We start from the raw sequence: 17,521 nt of genomic DNA on the forward strand, positions 1-17,521 counted from the left end.
CCACCCTGGAGCCTCAGGCCTGGTCTCAGGTCAGCTTTCACCTGCTCAGAGCCAAGAAAGCTGTTCATTAATGAGCTTTGGAGGACAGAGCCCAGCTGGCCGTGTCCAGTCTCCATGCTAAGCTAAGCTAACCTGCTGCTTAGCTTAGCTTAGCTTAGCAGTGTTCATAGATGCGCCGCAGAGTGTTAACTGGCTGACAACCTAAATAAACAACGTTTGATTGAGAATAATAGATCCCAGCATCACTTTAGTGTGTGTGTGTGTGTGTGTGTGTGTGTGTGTGTGTGTGTGTGTGTGTGTGTGTGTCACAGACCTTCTTCCTCATTGAGCTCCACTCCACACTCACTCACTGCAGCACCAAAGGTGATTAATCCCCATCGAGCGCTCTATCTCCTCCAGTGTCTGACAGAACGACAGCCAGCAGCTGATTGATTAAAGCACTGAACCTTTTTTACATGAAACTTTATACCTGTCAGGTGTTTTTACATCCTCAGAAGGAACCAATGAGCTCGCGGCGGAGAGCCACAGACAGGAAGACAGACAGTGCTGAGAGACGGACTGACGTGCTGTTCGTTTTGTCCTTTAATGGGATTTGATCTGCCCAGGACAAGAGGCCTGTTGTCATGGTTACGTCAGGTGATAACATCAGCAGCAGTTAGCCATGTGTCGAGCTGATCTGAGGCCAGAGGAGTCAGAGCTGCGTTACCTTTGTTTTCTCCATCTCTGCCTGTGTGTGTGTGTGTGTGTGTGTGTGTGTGTGTGTGTGTGTGTGTGTGTGTGTGTGTGTGTATGCGTGCGCAGACTAAATCAGCCTCTCTAAACTGAACCAGCTGCACAGACACTGACTGATTACACGTTTACACTCGAATGTGTTGATATTTTCCAGTCATCACATTCGTCGTGTTTAACAGCCTAATTTACTCCATTTCTACGAGGTCACGTTGTCTTTGTCCACCAGCAGTGAGACCTGAGGATGTCCAGCATATTCATGGTGTCCACAGGGTGAACCCTAAAGTAAAGTACATTTACTCAAGAACTGTACTGAAGTGCATTTGAAGGATTTGTACTTGGATATTTTTTACTTTATACAACTTCATTCTTCCACTGCAGCACATCTGTTATAAATTACATTCATCTGACAGCGTCACTTACTCTTCAGAGTCCTTCCTGTCCAGTGGAAAGCTCGTATCTCCAAATACTTATTTATCTGACCTTCTTTTACCATATCAACCCTCGCGGACGCTGAGGTCCTCCGGCTCCGGCCTCTGAACCATACCAAAAGTAAGAACTAAAACACACGGGGAGGCGGCTTTTAGTCATTATGGCCCCCGACTGTGGAACAGCCTGCCGGAGAACCTCAGGGCCACAGAGACCGTTGATGTTTTTAAAAAGAGGCTCAAGACTCACTTTTTTAATCAGGCTTTCAATTCATATGTTTGATTATCTCATCCTTTAATCAGGCTTCTTATCATATTTTAGTTGTATGTTTTAACGACATGTTTATTTACTCATTTTATTTATAGTTTATCTATAGTTATCATTTATAGTTTATATATAATTTATTTCCTTTACTCATCTTATTTCATTCAGTGCTCATGTTTTATATCTTGTATTATTTTACCCTATTTTATTTACCTTACTCATTATCTTATGAACTTTTCTTCTTTTAAATGTTTATTTTTTTAATTCCAGTGTTTCCTCGGCAGCTCCCCCACACTGAGAGATGTGTCTGATCTGTTGCAGGGGGGGCTGTCCTCGGGCCCTTTTGGCCCGGCTGGTCGGGCGACTCCCTACCTTGGTGTGGGGTCCACCGGTCTGTCGGGCACGGGTGGGCCCGGGTGCGGGTGCCCCCTGTGCTCACAGTCCCTGATGTCTCAGGGATGTGTGTGTGTGTGTGTGCGCCGTGTCTGTACATACGGAGGGTGGGAGGGAAGGGTTTTTATTATTGCTTTATTTTGATTTATATTGTTTTTTAACTCCTGTGAAGCACTTTGTGTTGCATTTTATTATGTATTATATAAATAAAGTTTGATTTGATTTGATGTGCTGATGTTGAATGTTTGAGCTGAGCTGAAGGATGAAGAGTTCCTTCATGTCTTCTTCAGCTCAGTAAACTCTTTAAAAGCCTCTTGGATGAGCTGAAAAAGCTTCGTCACAAAGCTGAAAACAGCCTGTTTTTCTGAGATACGTGGTTCTCACAGGACGCCGCGCTGCAGACATATGATAACGGGACATAAAGCGGTCCTCACCAGTGAGTCCTCGATGGTGTAGTTGAACATTTTGCGGGCGTCCGTCTTCAGGTTGGTGACGAACTGTCTGTACTCGGGGTTCTGAGGCTCTCGGTACGTCAGGATCTTCACGCTCTGGAAAAGGAAGAGAAAGATTTGAATAAGTTTCCTGATGAAAACACACTGAGCAGCAACTAAACGTAGAAACTGTCAGTCTGAAGAAGACTGCAGGTGAACGAAACAGGTAGAAGTGTTTCCTCATGGTGTTTGTTTGCTAACAGGAAGACGAGCTGTTGCTTTGTGCTCCACAAACCAGTTCAGACAGACGCCTGAAAGCATCACGGAACACTGGAGGACACCTGAACCGCTCACCTGGCCCTGCTGGACGGGTCCAAGTCAAGAGAGTTTTGTTCTGACATGTTCCAGAGACGCGTCAGACGGCACACCGTCCAATCACAGCTGGACAATCTTCACAACACATACGGAGGTGAGGTGCGAAGCTGTGGGCGGTCAAGGTGGACGCTGTCTTCTTCCATCACAGATACACATCACAGAGACTGTCCCTCTGTCCTAAAGGTCCACAGAAAACATGGAAACAATGAAAGAAACCTGAGGAGGAGCAACAGAGGACAGATCCGTCCTCAGGACAGGAAACAGACGTCATGTGAGCAGAACTGTAAAGTCACAGCGTGGACATTTGCTTCACCTGTCCATCAGGTGAAGACAGTGAGTGGACATCAGTCCTCCTCCACCTCAGAGTAAAAAAGGCTGAAGGGATGCTCACTGTCACAGACGACATCAGAGGTTTCAGTTTCTGCTCACTTCGGTCGCAGCAGTGATCAGCTGATCTCTTCTGCACCAAAACCGACACTCGACGTCAGCCACTCGTTAAAGGAGTCGACTGATTTTAAGCATTTTAAGGCCTTTAAATGAGCCAGTGCGTCCTCTGGAATCGGCCAATCAGCTCGTCTCTCTTCAGGTTTGTTATGTCTTCATCAGTGAATTCCTCTCCTGAGACAAACAGGCTGAATGTTGCTTCACTCGTCCACCTGTTGTCTCTCCAAACACGCACATGTTATTTGAGTGCAGCTCCTCTGTTGTCTTTTGTCCTGATGAGCATCCATGGACATCACAGCCCAGCTCGTCCTTCACCTTATTTAATCTTTATTTACTGAGACGGGCGCTGCTTCACCCTGCTGCACCCTCACTCACCTCCACCCTTCGACAGCTCAGCAGAGCGGCCAGCAGCTAACTCTGTTAGCAGCAATGCTAATGCTACTCTAAGGACAGGACAGAGGACAGAGGACAGAGGACATGCAGAGCAGAGGCTAGCTCGCCTTCTGCAGTCGTTCAAGTATCTGAGAACAGAAGTCTTCAGTTTTCACAGAAGAAGCGCGACATGACGTCCAGTGAAGAGGATTTGTTGACGTCTCTGTGAGACGGACAGCGTCACGCTCGAGTCCACAAACTTCACTGAATCAAACTCATGAAGACAAGATCTGTGCAGAGAGAGGACGAAGACACTTCACAGCCAGAAGACAAAGAAAGACAGAAGGACGTCCGACAGACAGAAGAACAGCAGACAACACTGTGTGGGTGGGTGTGTGTGTGTGTGTGTGTGTGTGTGTGTGTGTACAGAATAAACCAATTTCGAGAACAAAGGAGATGAAGACGGTGATGATGGAAGAGACGCTTCAGAGTAACCTGGTAAATCAGGTTCTGAGTCTGACGTCAAACACTCGCCGGGGGGGGCAGCTCGTCCTTCAGCCCCCCCGATCCAGGGCGTGTCTGTTGACCTTTGACCCTATCTTCACAGGACAAGTTTCATTTACCTGAACAGTCCTGGAGGAAAAGACGCAGGGCGACCACGTCAAGTCAACGTGACCGCGAGAAAACTGTCTGACTGAACGAGACAGAGAACAAAGGACAGCTGGATTGTCCCCAAGGACCCATCAAACTCAGCCGGTGCTGTCTGAGACACTGTGTGATGGACAGACGGTTCTTCTGTTCCTGGTTTCAACACGGGGGGGGGGGGATGCTGCAGTTCCAGAATGAGCAGGAAGCATCGCATCGAATTAAAAGAAGGACGTTTGACGGCACGTCTGCCACGTTCTGGACAAAGACGTTTCAGGCAAACAAAAGCAGCAGACTGCATCACAGAGACACACAGGACGAGGACAGCGGATCTGTCCCCGTCTCATGGAAGCACGTCCTTTCAGCGCTCAGGCTTTCTGCAGGCTTCCGGTCTGAACTGATGACTGCGAGCCCGTCAGTCCATTCAGTGTGAGACACGGGACTGACTGGACTTCAGGTGGACCTGCAGACAGTTCACTTGACGCGTACCTGGAAGGCCTCCTTGGCGACGGCGTCGTCCTCGTCTCCGCGGGCCCACGGCTGTCCGTGTTTGGAGTTCAGACTGTCCCCGAACACATCGATGTAGAAGAAGATGTACTGCTCGTGAGGAAGATCTTCCCGCCGAAACTGAACCATCAGCTTCCTGAAGACGTCAGGCGAGCAGCAGACGAACATCACTGCGAGAGAGGAGAGACAGGAAGTGGATTGAGTCAAGGTTCAGGAAGCTGCTGAGGCACAGGTAACCTCAGGTCATCTTCATCTGTTAATACGAGGCTTCATGTTCATCCTGTGGATCATCACCTGTCCCGGTTTCATCCACATTCTTCACTAAGACACAGATTAATCACATCCTGCAAAATACATAAATATTACTTTATGTAAACGTCATGTGACTGCAAACAGCCTGTTACTTTGTCTTTATCCATGTTTTAACACCATGTGCAAATATGGCCAGTATGGTGAAATGACAGGTCAGCTGCAGTGTGTCAGCATCATCAGACACACGACTCCCACAGATCCAAAGCGAGGCTGCTTCAGAGGAGCGAAACGAGCCTCCGAGCAGCAGCCACGAGTCGGCAAACCTGCGAACACAAACCGCTCAGCAAAGACGTGTCCTCTGCTGAACCCTTTCAAAGCAGGCAGACGCTCTCACAGCGCCATTACAGAGACAGCGACGTCAGGAAGCGACTCAAACGGCGGCCCAGAGCGGCGGGACGGCGGCCATCGAAAAGTCACTTCCACAATCAGACTTCAAAATAAAGATCCAATTCAGAGCAAATGTCCCAGCCGCAGCTTTGATTTCCTGTTTCTTGTGCTGCGAGCTGAGGCCTCGTGTGTTAGTCAACACATGTTGTTGATCTGAAGTGCAGCGAGAAGAGAAAACAACAATCAATAACACGGCGGCGAGCAGACAAGGCCGCCCAGAGTGACTCACACAGCTGGAGGCGAGACGAGACGAGCCGCCACCGACCACATCTGTCAGAGCGGACATCAGTGGGATTTATCAGAGATGACGGGGTGTGTGTGTGTGTGTGTGTGTGTGTGTGTGTGTGTGTGTGTGTGTGTGTGTAATTAAACCATCGGAGTGAAGGAGTCTTCAGTGTGAACGATCGATGTCGGTAATATCGGTAAAAAGGCGCCGTGAGGCCTTCAGGTTCGCTCCCACTGTCAGCTTCTTCAGCTTCCAACACCTCGTCTTTGTTGAGCTGGTGTTTATTCGTGTGACGCTGCGGCGTCTCTGCATTGACTTCATGCTGACTGACGCTTCCTGGTGGCCTCGGTTTACTTTTCAGCCTCATAAACAACGTAAAATTAACTACAAACTTTATTTCTACAGAGCACAAAGAGCTTTACATCAACACAGAGACTCAGCATTCAACGACAAAACAGGGATAAACGCAGACACAGAATAAAGAGAAAAAGACAAGAAGACACTTGAGGAGAGAGACGTTTGTCTGAAATGTCCCTGCAGATTAAAATGTCCCCACAGTCCAGGTGTCTTTGACACGTCAACCCTCCTTTTTCTGTGGCATCAAGTAAAAAATGCTTTAAAATAAACTTCAGAAAATGAATGAAGACGTGATGAAGCCGTTCAAAGCTTCACCTCAACAATGACTGGCTGCAGCGTACGTGTTAAAAAAAAATCCAGATCCTAAAACCACCAGTGATTTCGTTCTTCTTGGTCTGAACGAGCTGAACTACAGCTGAGAAGGTCCAGCTGAATGAACTGGACGTTGCTTCGCAGGGTTTAGTTCAGTTTCTCTGATGCTGGGGCGTCTTGGCCTCCTCCCACGTCCCAGCCTCCGTGTCAGAGTCTCAGGAAGTCTCCAGGGGCGTGATGACATTCCTCCGGCCGGCCGTTCCTGTCCCACCGCCTCCATTGTTTCAGGCTTTAATGACCTCTGAGCAGGAAGTGAACGTGAAACCACAGAAGCCACAAAGGGCTGAAAGCTTTCCTCTGATGGACACTGAGCTCCAAAACCCCTCCAGCCGAGAAGAGGAGAGGACTTCAGAGGCTGAAACTGAAGCTGACACACTCCTCTGAGAGCGTGAGCGTGTGTGTGTGTGTGTGTGTGTGTGTGTGTGTGTGTGTGTGTGTGTGTGTGTGTGTGTTTTATCTGACCTGTTCTAAAAATACTTTCTTCTAAACTCATTTTTTTCACTAATCATCATCAAACTTACTTCGTGCAGGGAGGGTTTGTCTCCGTATCAGCGCCGCCTCGACGGCTCGACTCCCATTTCTACGACACACACATTTTTCCATTTTAAGAAGCGCTCCTTAGAAATGGACTCACTTCAGCACAGTGTGTGTGTGTGTGTGTGTGTGTGTGTGTGTGTGTGTGTGTGTGTATGGCAGCTATTTATCCTGAAGCCTTTATATTTCCAGGACTGTTCAGCAGTTTGATCTCTGTATTTATGATTAAACGCTCGTCTTCTTTTTAATCTTAATATTTCTGTGAGAAACCATAATTTAATCCTTGAAAATGAGATTTGTAATGAGACATTTTAGAATAACAAAAGCAGGAGATGGAGTCGCCGACCTGAAACTGATCTGACATTTCTTGTTATCATGAGCAGACCCTCACAGACGCAGAGATCTTCGGTGAGGTGATACTGCAGACGTCCAGCTGCTGACGTCAGTGTCGCTCATGAATAAGCAGTGTGGATATAAAAGCAGGCTCACAGTGAATTCGCCTGTAGCGTCACCTGCATGTCAGCGTCTGTCTGAGCGTGTTTGTTGCTGGTTCATCGTTTCTCGCCTGAAGTGATGAAGACGATCTGATGATGTGACAGGACGAGTCGCCACATCGCTGCTGTGTCAGGTTGACTCGGTACCAAAGGTCAGAGTGCAGGCGTGACCCCGAAACCAGGAAGAGCAATGAGACTGAGAGTCCTGCAGGAGGAGCCGGCAGATCCCCCCGACCTCTGACCCCCGCACGCTTCCTGACTCCCCCCGATGCGTCGAGATGAAAGGAGGCCAGCTTCCACTTTACGCTGCGCTTTCCACTGACGGCACGACGGCTCAGAGGATGAAAGGATTGTTTTGCTGGTAACGAGCTTCAGAGCTGCACAGGATGGACCACGGCCCAGCAGAGGCAGAAAAAACAGCTGGACCCTGAACATCACGCTCCTTCACAAAGCCAGAAAAGCTGAAACACGGAGAATAAAGCAGCTCTGCTCTCTGACTGCAGCTCTGCCGTCTGCACAGCCGGCTTCTCACTGAGAAACCAACACTGCATCCATCACAGCCGCCGTCCTTCATCCTCCAGGGTGAGGGAGAAGAAAAGCAAAGGTCGAGCAGGAAAAGTAATTACCTCCTTCATCTCCGTTTTGCAGCTCGCTCCTCTTCGCTCCGCTCAGCTTAAGCTGAACAGGTGTCAAGATGCCACGATGCTTTGGTTTCCTAATAACTTCATCTCCACCTCAGGAGGCCGTAGAGAGTCACCACCTCTGTCTTTGTACACACTGAAGGCAAACATCCGCACAGTTTCCCCTGAAGAGGAGTCACATTAACGCTCTGTTTGTCTGTTAGCGCAGTGCTTTCTAAGCTCTTCATCATCATCATCACCTTTCAACATTCAGCACCACATGAAATATGTGTGACTACTACCTGCAGTACGACCAACACTACATGAAATACACAGTCCTGATTTCAGTTTGGCTTTTAATTAAATATGCTGAAATATGATCGATTACACTTAAAAAAAAACAGGATGAATCTGGAGTCAAATCCTGCCTCTTTCATAAGCCTGTCTCAAATAAAAGCCTGGTTCTTTCTGCAGCTCACACATCATTGGGGACATGTCATATCAATTAGAGACATGCCAAAACAAAACCGTCCAAACAGAAGATCCTCACAGCGAGGCGCTGAACGTTAGCTTGAAAAATGACTTTAAGTCAAGTTTGAAGAATCGATCAAAGATCAAAGATCAAACAGTGGACAAGTCATTTTCTGTCCAATGAGAATCATTTGAAACTGACTGCGGCCAAAGAGGAAGCACTCACTGCTTCGTTTTGCCTCGCCAAAATAAAAGCCCTGAGAAAAATCACAGCCTTTGACACACTTCTATTTGTGTCGCTCCGGTGTTGGATGACTGTTTTCAGAGCCTGATGAGATGCTGTGATCTCTGCCGGCTCGCTGCTCAAACCTCTGCTGCACTGATGTCCAGAACATTCAGCTCTCTGTCCGCCCAGTCAAAGGTCAGATGTCTCTGAGAAGCACTGATTCAAAGTATCTGTCAGCTGCATATCTGTCAGCACACACACACACACACACACACACACACACACACACACACACACACACACACACACACACACACACACACACACACAGGTGAATGAGGAGCCCTCATCTCCACCACAGCTGACAAAGCAAACTGCTCCCAGTTGGCCCACAGCAGCAGACCGGAGGCTGAACTGGGAAGGTTTGATACCAGTAGATGCAAGCAGATGTGTGCTGATGCAGATTCGTCTATGGAGCTCAGACTCGGCTCTCTTTGAGCTCTGTTTTTGGTCTCCTCCAGCTCCTGCTAAATGTTCATCCATGTTCACTGGCTCGTCGCCACAGAGAGCCTCGACAACGAGCTGAGAGTCGCTGAAGAGCTGCACAGAGCTGCAGTCAGCTCACCATCACAGTTCAATGCCAACACTTCCAGCAGACAGGCTGATGATTCACAGCGTCCTTCTTCTCTCTTCTGGCCTGAAGCAGGACTGAAGTGCTCCGTCTCAGCTCTTCACAGTGACGTCTTCTCTCAGTACTCACAGCATCACACTGAACGCATCACGCAGACAGAAGAAGTAGCCAAGGTACAGACACACGATGATGCAAGGAGCCAAAGGGAAGAAGCATGCAGTATTTTCCATAAAGCTACCATGGACACATCGAGCGTGACAGTTTGCATTAGCAGCCAAGCATCCAAACGTGTGATCAAGCAGGCTGCAGCAGGTACAGAAGCGTCGGCCTCCACGCAGGCGGGGAATGAGGCAGGATGGAGGTGGTTATTGTTGGGAGTTTGCAGCTGATACACGCGACACCGCTCAGTGAAGTACAATCTGACAAACAATCTGTGTTTTCACTTCAAAAAGCAGAAGACGAGAGCAGGAGCAGGAAGAACCTCGACCTCCTGCAGCGTCGCTCAAACCGCCTCATTCAGGTGCAATGACTTTCTCTGACGGTGAAAAGCCTGACCTCAGCTCAGCGGGGGGGGGCTCACGTCTGAAAGGATCGGACCTGCATCGAGTCAGAACGGACGCAGTCAATAATGGGCTGTTTACAAAACAGGAAGCGGTGATGATGCTTCCCCACTGACACAGCTGGATGAAGGCCATCAGAGCACAGAGTCAGACACAGATGAGACTTACAAACAGCCTCTGAAGGTGATTCATGCTGCAGCATGTTTGGATGCTTAAGTGATTTTAGTCGGTCAAACTCAGCTTTAAACTAACAGCTGTTCAAAATCAAGTTGAGGAAAATGATCACGAAAAAGAAACAGGACCAAAGGCAGAGCCTTTAAATCCTCTGAAGGTGCAAAGTTAACGTTACCTCGTCTTCATCACGAGTGTTTGCTCTCTGCATCACGGCCTCTGAGCACGCAGCTGATTGGCTCTGATTGCTGCTGTCCCGCCTCAGTGCTCTGAGCGCCGTCCCACTCTGGATCGGCTTCATGAGCTCGTCAGGTTCACTCCGCTCGTTAATTAGATCCTCTTGTGAGAGAAATCAGAAGGCTGTCGGCTTCTTCATTAAGTCCTGAGACTTTCAATTACTTTTCCTTGCCGGCTCTTCTTCTTCATCTTCCTCCACTCGGCGTAATCAAAGCAGAGAGAAGCCGACAGCGAAGAGACGGCCCACTGAGCCGGAACCCGCCGCCGCCTCCGTCACCACCACCTCGCCATCGTTATCAGACCGCGAGGCATCGCTGATGCAGAGGAACAGGGTGTCTCTGTGACCACACACGTGCACGAGCACACACATGCACGAGCATACAAGCACGCACACACGCACACCCCATGTGTCCATCACTTCTGGGGACTTTACATAGACTTGCATTCATTTCCTGCAGACCTACCTGAGCCATAGCCATGACCGCTACTTCCCTAACCTTGACCTTTAACCTTTAACCTTAACCCTGACCTTTAACCTTTAACCTTCCATGATTCATGTTACGGGGCCCATGCTGGTGGGTAGCTTTTACATCATTATTCGTTTGCTTGATTTTGGCTGATTGATCTGAATCTGCACAGTAAACAAAGTTATAAAATACATTTAAAGAGAGCAGAAAGTGTCATGTCTGAGTCCTTGTGCGCACACACACACACACACACACGCACACGCACACACACACACGCACACACACAAATGCTGATCCACGTGTTAACAGGAGTGAGAGGACAAAGACAGACGCAGGCTGATTAACTGTGTTTCTTGGACCGCGGTGCGTCAGCAGTCCACCCTCTGGGACAAGAGGACGACGTTTCATTCTTCATTACACCTTCAAAGGTCTGATGGGCCAACGAGCTCAGCGTCTCTCCAGAGTGATCAAACACCAAAAACAGCCTCTGACAGGCTGAGCACATCTCTCTGGTACAAGATGACAGAAAGAGTCTGTAGCTGAAGTTCAGCTCATCATCAAACTGCGTTTTAAAGTTTTTAAAGGAGGCTCCGCCGTCATGATCTTCTGCTTCTGCATCTCTTGGCAGGAGGGTCAGAAGTTCATTTTGTCCTCAGCAGCCGACAGCAGGCTGATCAACATGATTTTTGGCTGATTTTTATGGATGCATCGAGCGTGGCTGTTCAGACCAACACACAACACAAGCTCTGTTAGCGTGACACTAAACGTCACGCCTGCTGGTGGAGCATTTAGCAGCTCAGCGTGTCCCTCAGAGACCAAAACCAGCTGAAACAGAATGAAAATCAGACTCATCAGACGGACACAGACACGCCTCCAGATGACTGATCATGTTGTGCTAAACCACAGAAATAGGTGGCTCACCTGGTGCAGCATGTGGCCCACCTACAGAGGCCTCAGCAGGGGCCCGGGATCGATCCAACCAGGGGCCCTTCGCAGCGTGTCGTCCCCCCTTTCCTGTCTCTCTACAGCTGTTCTGTCCAATTAAGGCTAAAACCCCAAAATACATAGATGAAAGAAGAAATCTACCTAATATAGACACGTTTGCTGAGCAGAGCTGTTGAGTTTGGGTTCATTAGAAGAGGCTCGACGTGGACGGTGCAGGTGTCGTTATGGGATTTCTTAGCATTCCTTTTCTTTATTTGGTCACAATGAAATGTGAATGCAGCAGCTTGAACTCTGCAATCATGCTGAATTAACGGCGGTTTTAAAGCTGTTGAATCACCTGCAGCCAAGGCTCACACAAACACACCGACGGTCAGAGGGCCGCGGGCTCGACTCCATTTTTAATGGGGTTTCGTGCTTTCAGCTTGTTGAAAGTCCTCTTTACAAACAGATGTTATTTTGTACGAAGGGATCGGAAAAAAGAAAAAATGCTGTTCCACCACACTGACAAGTGAAAGGGCAGGAGAGAGACAAAGATCCTCAGAGCAGCAGTTAAAGGAGAAGTCATCGGTGGGAGAAAGTGGACGCTCAGCATCAGAGCGTGCAGACTTAGAGGGACACGTTTCTGTCCACCACGCTGCAATCAGCAGCCAAAACTTCAGCATAGAAAGAAGGTCAGCCTCAGGCCAGCGCTGTTGTACCTGGATCGGTCTGGCGTGGCTCGATACGTGCGTCACATGGAGAGCGTACGGTCCACGTGGCTTCTCGCCGGGCCAGAGGTTTCCCGCCGGGGGAGTAATTGGCTGAGGCTGAAGACGTGGGGGACAGAGCATAAAGTGGAACAGCGAGCTCTGACACAACAGAGTGCTGTCATCTGCTTTAGGCTCCCTTCAGGGTCCCAGAGGGCCCTCCAGCTGAGCGAGGCCACGACCCCCCCACAACGACAGCTCTGCAGCCCCCCCAGCTCCATATCTGGCCTAATTTTCACTTCAGCTCATGAGATACGAGCCCAGCCCAGTCAGAGAGACCGAATAGGACGGAGGAGGACAATTCTCAAGCACGTATTAATAAAATACTACACTGGACATATTATCAGGGTACTGATACTTCAAATAACATCACTCTCACTCACAACATCCAAAGATAACATGAATATATTTAGTTATTTTGGTCTTTTGCCAAGAATTTCTGTCACTAAAAGCAGATTCCAACTAGTCCAGATGTTACAGGTCAGTCCAGATGTTACAGGTCAGTCCAGACGTTTCAGATCAGTCCAGATGTTACAGGTCAGTCCAGATGTTACAGGTCAGTCCAGATGTTACCAGCTGATACAGAACTACCAGTATTTGAGTTAAATGTTTTTCCACCACTGCAAAGACCAAAACTCTAATGAGTGTTTTAATGATGGGATTAAAAAAAGAAACATTACAGCTGCTGACTTTAATAATAGCAGATGCTAATGCTAACGACCACAGCTAACACTTAATAAACCGGGAACCCAAACAGTGGCGTGAGCCTTCAGTAAACTGTGTCAGCCGTCAGTGTGAGATCAGTGTCCATAACTGCTTCACGGTGGGACAGCAGAGTTTATCAGAGTGACTCAGGGTCTGTTCATGATATCTGCAGACAGAGAGGCTGCTGGGAGGTTAACGAAGGACTTTCTGACTCACTACACACTTATCTGATCGGGCTTCATTTCAAAGTACTTTTCTTTGTTTCTACAGAAGAAAACTACATATCACACCTCACTGTGTCATAACTGCCACCGGGCTCACGTCCTGTCAGAAGACGCTGGACGTACTTCCTGTCAAACAACGATCAGTGCAGCGTCCTGAAGCCTCGCTGTCACGGTGAGGTTGCCAGGTTTGATACCACTGTGTCTGTACTGAGACAAAAAGAAAGCAGCCTGTGCTCATCGACTGGATGGACAGAAGCGCTGTGGACTGACTGCTCTTCATCAAGAGACAGCTGCAGCACATTAATCCTTAAACAGCTGTTTATGTTCATGTACAGATTAAACTAACATGATTCAACGTGTTAATCAGTAATCTTTACAAGTCTTGGTCGGTGTTTTTGAACTTTTGAGTCAGGCTCGCTCCTGCTGCCAGTCTGCACGATGCTAAGCTAAGCTAACCATGCCTTCAGTGTCATCCAGTCTGAACGCACTGAAGTGTCGAGCGAATGTTTTCAGGTCCAGTTGGATTTCACGGCTCTCACTGCATCCCTCTCGTCTCGCCGTCTTCTCCGGCTCCTTGGCTCTGAGATTCCAGCATATTAATCTTTAACTACTGCCAGATGGACAGGAAAAGCAGCGAGGAAGAGGAAAAGCGGGCTGAAGCACGGCCTTGAGGGCAGATTTGTTCAGGATGATTGACTGCCCGCTTCGCCGCCACGACGACAGGAGATGAGGCGGTGACATCACCCGCTCCTGTGCGGGGAGGTGGGATCTGCTGGGCGGGGTGGGGGGTTATTTGCAGATGTTTGAGGCCTGATCACGTTCCCCAAACTCCATGTAAACCAAAGACTTTGGAAAGGACACCTTCAGGGCCAGAGCCAGGATTTTAGAAATGCTGAGGCCACAAGTCACAGACCAGCCAACCCCCCCACAACACACTGCTGCAAGGATTTGACTGTTTCATTTTATTTATTCAGCCAACTGTGTGTTAGTTTGATTTCAGACATGAAGGCCTAAAAGTGCTTCACAGGACAGGATGTCAAAACTGACCAGAACGTGAAGAATTAAGCATCAAAATGTGTCGCTGTGATGTTTGACTCTTTAAAACTGATTAAACTTCAGCTTCACTGAACGCTGATCAGCCCGTTGAAACAGGGGAAAGGCAGCGGTGGGCCTGACCTGTGACACCTGAGCTGCCGACGGTGTCAGAGCCTCGGACAGGTGAGGCGGCGTAGACGTCTGATGGTCACAGCTCTGTGTGTGTGTCGGCGGCGGCTGGTGACACACGGCGCCACTGATGCCTCATTATGAACAAAACAGCTGCTGACGTGAAGGAAGCATCATCATTTCTGCTGTAGAATCGATGATTTGTGAGTCACACATCACGAAGGCGTTCCTCCTTTCAGACGTCTGCGTCTGATCCTCTGAGAAATGTCTTCTGTATGTCCTCTGAACACAATCTTTGTTCTACAAACTGATCATTTTCCACTTGTCATCAGCAGAAGGTTGACATCACTGTCCTTCAGTGCACATTCTGCTGTTCTGTACAGACTGCTTGTTGGCAGGACGCTGCTGTCTCAGCTCCAGCTGGACTCTTCCTGGCCTGATGTCCGTTGATGGTTCGGTGTCTCTCTCTCACGGTGAAGCGTCGATATGAAAGCCATCGCTTCATCCTGATCATCACTCCATCGTCTCTTTGACAGCGTGTGATAGCATCAAGCCGTTCTTTTCCTCCGAGGCTGAACGGACACAAACACACAGCGCGACGCTTTGATGAGTTTGTAATTACATGTGCCGATCGGTCCAGAGGCGCCGCTCGCTCTTTGTTCCCGCGGTGATTTAACGCCTCCATCAGCCAAACTGTCTTATCTGTGAATACTGAGCAGCCTCAGCAGCCTGAGGACGGACAGCGGACACATGACAGCGACACTGCGGGAGCGGCAGTACAAGCTGACAGACCAGAGGGATTTAGAGCCCAACACCTGAGATTTACGGCGCCGCTGGGCGTCGACCTGTACAGCAACACCTGAGCCACCATAAATACACGTCTCAGTTGAATTTACAGCACGCTGCTTCGTATCCTGTCATTACACAACGCAGAGCCAAAACCTGCATGAAACGAACCAAAAGTCCTGCCCACGCCGCATCAAATACTCAAAATACACAGAAGGGAGCGAGTGATCGAGGAACGGGACAAAATATTCACATTTCAGGTGTTTGTTTGGATCACGTGAAAACTGTTTCACCTTCATCAGAGCGTTTGCACAGAAAACTGCTGCCGACATTAAAATCTGCTCAGTTTGGCTTCGAGATCGTTTCACACTGTTAACAACGTTGCTGTTATTAATAAATACTAATTCATTCTGCTTTGATAAGAAACTGTCAGTACCCGCTGCCATTCTCACTCATCTGCTCACCTGTTCAGCCAGCACCCCTTCACTGCTCAGCCACGCCCACCTGCCCACACACCTGGGACTCATGACCAATCAGTGCAGTGCTTAAGCTGCTCTCACACTCTCACCCACTGGCAGGTTGTTCTTCACCCTCATGCCAGACTCTCCAGCAGTGACCCTCGGCCTTCCTCCTCGGTGTCGAACCTGTCTGTCCTCCTGTCCTCCTGTAAATACCTCAGCCTTCTGTACTAGACCACGTTCGTCCCTCTGTCCTTCCTGTTACTGGGTGGGACTGTCAGTTGTGTGGCTTGCTGAACATTTACTCAAGTACTGTACTGAAGCACCATTTTCAGGTACTTTCTACTTCCTGTCAGTATTATATTATATGTCTGTATTCCAGAAGGAAATCTGGTACTTTTCACTCCTCGACACTTACAGCTCGTTACTTTGCAGACTGAGATTAAAAACACAGACTGGGACAAACAAATAAATGATGCTGTGATTTTTTTAGATTAAGTTGCTCTGCAGTAACATCAGCTCCACCTTCATGAAAAAAAACACAAACAAGATCTCATTTAACAAGGTGACACCTGTGTTACAGGTAACATCAGCACGAACAGCGTTAGCAGCTGACACTGACTCCAAAATACACTGAAGCCTGTGGGACTGTACTGAGACACAGATCCATCACAGGCTGAAGGGAGAAGAACTGTGACAGGTTTGATTAAGATTTCAATGCTTCAGATGAGACATAGTGAAACAGTCATCCATCCAATGGGCAGAGGGCCGGTCACACCTGGACAGGTCTGCAGCCTCTCACAGGGCTGACGCACTCGAGGCGGCTACAGTTTCCTAAACACGTCTGCGTCCAGACGAAAAGCAGAGAGTCCAGTGTGTGACTATCAACAGCTGGCTGCTGGATGATAAACATCTGGAAAGTGGATCTGTGTTAGCTAACATCAGCCGCAGGGACTCACGGCGGCTGAAATGAGTCATGGCTGGCATCAGGTCGTCTCGTGAAAAAGCACCCAGAGTGAAGAGGAGGGCTGAAAGGGCTGAGGAAGGGCTGAGGCTGAAACGTTCGTCTGTGCTCTGTTTACAAAGGAAACAGGATGCGGACGTTTAACCGGACGAGCGGCTTTAACATGTCCGCCATCAGCTGGAGCGAAGCTCAGCGAGTGTTTGAGCCTCTGACAAAGCGATAATCAGCCAATCAGTGACAGCCAAACACACACGACTGCAGGCCTGCTGACGAGCTGCTGCTGCTGGTCAGATAAGCCCGGACCAGCTGTGACTTCAGCTTTTTACACGTTTCTTTACGAGCTACAAGACCCACATGTGCCCCGACGTCGGTGACACACACCTAACTCAATAATTCATGTGATGAAGACTCCTGCAGTGCCTATAAATTATTCATGCGCTGGGTGTCTGTCCTCAGGTCCTCGTCCACGGCTCTCCCAGGATATATTCTCCTACGCTTCTACTTTACTTTGACAAATATCTCAAGAAAAAGTCATCGATGCCTGGATTATGTTCAATCTTTTCCCCTTAGAAGAAATCAAGGAAGATTGGACGTATAAAACTCAGGACACTGGACCAGAGCGGCGTCCTGCGTCCCAGCGGTTATTAGTGTCCTTTAGTGTCCAGGTTCAAACCTCCCGTCACTGACAGGTTAAAAGGTTTAGTGTGTTTGGATTCAGACACGCTTCCTGCGTGTTGGAGGACACCTTACAGAACACGACGCTCTCCTTCATTTCGAGGACATTTGCTGTCTCCTTTCCAACTTTTCAGCTGAGCTCTTTCTAAAACGTCTGAGGAGGAATCAGAGGACCTTTGGTCTCATAGCTCAGCAGTCGA

The 17,521-nt window shown here is 48.7% G+C and overlaps 1 protein-coding gene across 1 annotated transcript in view; it reads right to left on the reverse strand.

The window, feature by feature from the left end:
• The window catches only part of npr1b (natriuretic peptide receptor 1b), a 55,156-nt gene that overhangs the window by 26,402 nt on the left and 11,233 nt on the right, over positions 1-17,521 (reverse strand). Inside the window, exons 3-4 of the mRNA XM_070967236.1 lie at positions 4,572-4,759; positions 2,250-2,363 (exon numbers count right to left, since the gene is read on the reverse strand). Coding sequence (XP_070823337.1) covers positions 2,250-2,363; positions 4,572-4,759 — 302 coding nt within the window. The remainder of the gene's footprint in view (positions 1-2,249; positions 2,364-4,571; positions 4,760-17,521) is intronic.

This window comes from Chaetodon trifascialis, chromosome 7 (assembly GCF_039877785.1).
Source record: "Chaetodon trifascialis isolate fChaTrf1 chromosome 7, fChaTrf1.hap1, whole genome shotgun sequence".
NCBI classification, from domain to species: domain Eukaryota; kingdom Metazoa; phylum Chordata; class Actinopteri; order Chaetodontiformes; family Chaetodontidae; genus Chaetodon; species Chaetodon trifascialis.